At 32.6% G+C, this 6,162-nt stretch overlaps 1 protein-coding gene across 1 annotated transcript; it reads right to left on the bottom strand.

The window, feature by feature from the left end:
* Positions 1-1,597: 1,597 nt before the first annotated feature.
* On the bottom strand, positions 1,598-2,529 carry LOC149262362 (non-specific lipid-transfer protein). The gene is made up of 2 exons (XM_089424179.1): positions 2,067-2,529; positions 1,598-1,907 (listed from the first exon to the last, which is right to left on the bottom strand). Exons 1-2 carry the CDS (start codon positions 2,426-2,428, stop codon positions 1,898-1,900), a joined length of 372 nt encoding a protein of 123 aa, XP_089280305.1. The 5' UTR covers positions 2,429-2,529; the 3' UTR covers positions 1,598-1,897.
* Positions 2,530-6,162: the final 3,633 nt, after the last annotated feature.

The raw sequence follows: 6,162 nt of genomic DNA, 5'->3' as shown, positions 1-6,162 counted from the left end.
GCATGTATGATGTTTCCTTTTGCATGTCTATGATTTGTGTTCTATATGGTGAATTAACTTCTGCATATTAGTAGAGTATGCTTTAAGTCTTGTGATTTAGTAAATTTCATAAGCAGTTTTGAATCTACACATTAATTTTTACATGGTATTGGAACATGATTCATTATAGAGCAGAGATTTCAAAGTTTTTATTACAAGATGATTAGATTTGCAGGATCAATTCTTCAGAGCTAAAAGGATGGCTTTCTATGGACTAAGACTCAATTATTCCCCTAAGGGAAGCTTGAATAATGTTGCTTGGAAGGACTGCATGGAGGTTGTGCTGGAAGATAATGGATTGAAGGAATTCATTGAAAATGATATTCTGAAACCAACAACATCTGATGCTAAGGTTCTAGCAAAATGGAAGAAGTGTGTAGCCAAGGTGAGGAGAATCATACTGGAGGGAGTACAAGACGATATTGTCTCAAATATCCACAGGAAAGAGACTTTGTATGCAATGTGGCAAGAATTGACAGATTTGTTCCAGAATAGTAGTGACCACAAGAAGCTGACACTAAAGGAAAAACTTCAAAATATCAAGATGACCTTGATCAAGTTGGTGTTACTATAGGAGAGGATTATTTGGTAAGCCTAGCCCTTCTAGGCCTTCCTAAGAGATGGCACAACTACTAAGATTCGGTGAATGGGAGAGAGAAACTACCAAACTGGGAGCGCTTATGGCCTGACTTGGTATAGGAGGAAATAAGGTAGAATACCAGAGATGGGACCTCATCCAAAGAAGATGAAGAGGACTTTGCATTATTCAGCAAAGGAATGAAGGCCAAGGGAAAGAAGTCCCAAGGTGAGGTCAATTCTAGGAAAGGGGCCAAGAAGAGAGACTTGTCCAAAATCAAGTGTTTCAATAGTCATGAATTTAGGCACTATGCCACGAAGTGTCCACACAAGAAGGCAAGCAAGAAGGAGCTTGCAATAGCAGCAACATGTAAAGCTTTGGCTACAAAGTTCAAGATTGACTTTACTCTCATTGCATGCATGGCGAGAATAATGATGGGGAGTGTTTGGTACTTGAAAAGTGGTGCCTCATTCCAAGTGACGCCTCATTCCAAGTGACGAGGAATATAGAATCTTTTAGTGACTTGGAGGGGAATAGAGAATAATCATTTGTTAAGTTTTGATGCGCATTATTTTCACATGGTGTACTAACAACAAATAATAAAATTTGAAAGCATTTCTCTTAGTTAATTTTAATTAAAATATGGTTAAGGGTTTTAACGCTTAAATCACAATCTACACTATTACCAATATAAAAGAAATTAATTGATTTTATTATGATATTATGAAAATGACAAACAGCAGTTTAGGATTAAAATAAGGAGCAAGAGTCAAACGCCTCATTTACGAAAAATATCGCAGACTGTTCAACCCAATACAAGAGGACCAAAATTGAAAACCAAGTATAATCAGGTACTGATGCAGTTTCATTGTCACAAAGTATTGGAAGTTTGAGTGCAAAATTGAAAACCAAGTAATCAGGTATTCCTGCAGTTTCATCGTCGCAAAGTAGTAGAAGTTTGATTGCAACAACAGGTAATACTAAAACAGACTAAAACCGGCTGGCATCATCATTTATTTATTCAAATGTATTACAAAAGCACAGAATGCAGGATCACACAAGCAACTGATTCACAGAAAACAGTACAACGCCCGTTACGATAATCACAAAACACATTAGTTCACCGACTCACTACAGTTGGCACCTACACCTAATAGTATAGAACTAAGAAAACCAGCCCAGATTCCATCGTCACAAAACACATTAGTTCATAGACTAACTATAGCTCCAATAGTATAGAACTATGATAACCAGCCCAAATTCCATCGCCAAAAAAGTTTATCAGTGAACCCTGCCATATTGAAAAACAGAATAATGTCGTTAATCCAAATCCCAAACAATAATCCAGTGCAATATTTGTTAAAACAAAATCCCATAGCAAGTTCGCATAAAAATAAGAAGGAAAAACACATCAAATACTAACGAAAACTAAAATAGATTGCACACATACTTGGAGCAGTCAACATTAGGAGAGATGGGCACGTTGAGATCTGTGACCTTGCACAGACCCGGCAGATTGGCGGCCTTTCCCAACTTGACCCCATATGACTGTGCTTGTGTCTTGAGGCAGTTGCAAACAGCCTGCCTATCAGGGGTGGCTTTCACTTGGGAGTCCAACCCACGAATGGAAGGACAACAAGCCGCAGCAGGGGTTGCTGCATTTCCTAGAAGGTATGTAGCGCATGGAGTCATGGCACTCACCACCTGGTTGCATGATATGGCACCTTCCACACTCACAGCACCCCACACATTCATCATTGTAACCACAAGCCCAACCACAAACACAGCTTCCCCCATCTTCTTCACAGCCATTTTTCGCACTTCTCTCACTCACAAGACAACCACAAAGATTACCAGCTAGATCCCTTCAGTCCAACGCTGGCAAAGGCAGAGAGATACACGACCGAGCTGCACCACAGGGAATTTCCTTTAAATAGAAGAAGCTTCCCACACTTTCCAATGCAGGCATTAAATGTTTGACCATACCAACGCACGGAACATGGTGAGCTGTGCCTGGACATTTACTGTAAGTTCTTTTCTCGATAATAATTTGGGCCAGACGTGCTGCCCATACTGTCCCATGTCCAATGTATGGCATTAAACGTCTCGCCGGACCTATGCACGGAACGCAGTGCGCTGGGCCCAAACATGTCTTGTCTCATTAAGAATTTGTCTCCAACTTATCATGAATTTTACATACCTCAAGACGGTAAGATTACAGCCTATATATCATAAACTCGAGTAACTAATTGACATATATATGGTTGGATTTTAAGTACTTCAGATTTATATATATAACATTAATTGTTAAATGTATATAAATAATTAAGATTTAAATATAGAGATCTAAATTGGAATTAATTTAATTTTAATAATATATAGGTAAGTTGAGGTATGGTTAGAGATATAGTAATAATATATTTTTTTATAGTACTAGGAGTAGTTTGGTGGACAATTTGTTTCTCAAGCTAAATGAGTTCACCTCTCTAAAGTCTCTTGAGACGTATTCTAAAGGACTCATTTGTAGTATTTATGAGTTCAAATCTCTAGAGACATCTTATAAATGACTCATTTATAGCATTCAAAATAATTGTACGTAGCGTCATGGTATAAATTTGGCAAGCAATCGTATCCATCAAGTAATTTTTTTTTTTGAAAAAGTTTCTTTTTCAAACTGACTTAATGTTTTATATATATATAGATATATAAACTCTTTATGGAAGTTTTATATATACATATGTTAGTCATTTACATTTTTTTGCCGATATAGATTTTGTAGTTTATCTTATTAATTCTAGCTTACCATAAAATAAAATAAATCCAAGTAAAATCATAGATATACAGATAAAATAAGAGACATATTGAATCACGTTTCTTACAACATCTAGTTACAACAAAACTTACAACATCTAGTTACAACAAAACTAGCCAATGATTTAGAAAAATTATGTATAGTCATTGTTTATATATTTTCAAGCTTACCATAAAATAAAATAAATCCAAGTAAAATCATAGATATACACATAAAATAAGAGACATATTTAATAACTTTTCTTACAACATCATGTTAGTTACAACAAAACTAGCCAATGATTTAGAAAAATTATGTATAGTCATTATTTATATATTTTCAAGCTTACCATAAAATAAAATAAATCCAAGTAAAATCATAGATATACACATAAAATAAGAGACATATTGAATAACTTTTCTTACAACATCATGTTAGTTACAACAAAACTAGCCAATGATTTAGAAAAATTATGTATAGTCATTGTTTATATATTTTAGAGATTTTGTAAGAGATGTCCAATTATTTTGGGAAAGTTCTCAAATAACATGCTCAAATTCATTAACTCTAATGTACTTTTAAAAAGACCAACTAATCTCAACTTTCAACATGATGAGTTCAATTGACAAAGAATCTTATAAATAATAAAACTAATTTGAACCCACTTTTACTTTTAAATAGGTATTTGGAAGAAATTCTAATATTTCAAGCAATAATAGTATATAAAGTATCATTTTTGAAAAAATCCATTATTGTTTAACAAGGAGCGATCTCTCTAGAAAGTACCCCAAGTTTGAAAGGTCAAATCTTACCACGCACCTCAAGATTTTAAAGGCCCAAACGTAAGTTTGAAAGGTCAAATCTTACCACGCACCTCAAGATTTGAAAGGCCTAGTCATGTTTAGATTCAATTATGAAATTATAGAATGCATAAGAGCCATGGTAATTATCCATTGGACATTTCCATTTCCAGCTACTAAATACATCCATTTTATAAAAAATTGGATCTGTCATTTATGTCACTTTATTATTTTTATTAAAAACAAAAAAATCCTTCAATCTAATTACTATATTCTTGCAGATTTTTTATATGACAGGCAGATGGGCCATGGGATCGCGTGACCTGACAAGATTTTTCTAGCATGCCAAAAGAGTCCCCATAGTCACGGTAGTGAGTATACTTTGTGTTTATCTTAGAGCCTATAATCACCATGCAATATGTTAATCTTTTGGAATTTTTTCTTGTGTCCAACTTCTTTTATATCGAATTTGGAATTGTTTATATCTAGAATATAGAATTATAAATATATATGTAATAGATATCTCTCTCCTAAACACACATACATAGATTTCTTTCACACACATACAAACATAAACAAATAGATAAAGGTACTTTTTTATCTTATTAATCAAATTGATAGTTTTAAAAATTAAGTAGATATCAATAATACATACCAATTTTAAAATTGCCAATATTACAAAATACAAATAAATACTATAAATTTTATTTATTTCCTATATATATAATTTCTATATTAATAATTAAAACATAAATATAAACCTTTGCATGTTATAAAATAATTTCATTAAATATTAACGGCCAATACTTTTTAAATATTAATTTTTTTAAATATAAAATAAAATTTTAATTTATCTTAAACCATTTTTATTTTTTTATCTTTTCTTTAAACTATAATAAACTTAAAAATATATATACTTTCTATACGGCCATGATTTTTATTTTTATTTTTTGTAACTAGGGTTTTGAAACTTTTCAAGTATAACTCTTCGACTCGAGCTTCGTCAAGGTGGAAGGCTGATATGGTTCTTTGTTTTAAAAAGAGTTTTCTGAATCTAGTGCTTATTATTTCTTTTTCAACTTCATGACAGATTATTGATTAATATCATTGATCATCTTGGTAGCCCTTATTGGAGTTGGCATATATTCTTTTTTTTGTGTTTATATTTCATTGATTTGGTTTGGTAGATATTGGTAAAGAAGAGAAGAGTTGCATGGTTAAAACAATGTAGTACTTAATTTTTGTCATTTAATTTAAATATAATTAAATTAAAATAATAAAATATAAAGATTTTATTAATAATTTATATTAAGAAAAAGGTATAATTAAAAAAATTTATTATATTTTATTATTAAAATGTATTTAGTCAAATTTTTTTGAGTTTTTTTTATAAGGTTATAATTTTTATTATCCTAATTGTTTATTTATTGTGTTTTTTTTCATTAATTTGATAATTTCCCAATATTGAAATTAATTGAGAATAAGAAAAGCATTCTCATTATAATATCTTACGGGTTCTGTCGCAGATCTTCCAGGTTCTTCCGTTTTGCCACAGATCTGGGTTCTTCCGTTCTGTCGCAGGTTTGAATTTATGAATATTGCTATTGCTATTTCATAGAGGGTTCTTCTGTTCTGTCGCAGATCTTCCGGGTTCTGGGTTTTCTATATTCTTATCAAACCTTACATTCTCTCCGCGATCTGGGTTCTTCCGTTCTACCATGATTGAATGGGTAGAAATCTATCATTACTTGAAGATGTAGTAGTTCTTCCGTTCTGCCAAAGATATACACATTATCAGTTCTTCCGTTCTGCCGCAGATCTTCCGAGTTCTTCCGTTCTGCGGCAGATTTGGACTTCATTAAACAACCAAGGGACAACATTGTAAGAAACACTTTGACTCTTGACTATGATTCCAAATGGCTCCCAGCTTCGCGAAGATAGTTGTTGGATCAGCT

The sequence above is a fragment of the Pinus tabuliformis genome, chromosome 6 (genome assembly GCF_031772625.1).
Source record: "Pinus tabuliformis cultivar Carrire ecotype Pingquan chromosome 6, CPIR1, whole genome shotgun sequence".
NCBI classification, from domain to species: Eukaryota; Viridiplantae; Streptophyta; class Pinopsida; order Pinales; family Pinaceae; genus Pinus; species Pinus tabuliformis.
Note: the sequence above shows the minus strand (reverse complement) of the source record. Positions and strands in the feature narration are given on the sequence as shown.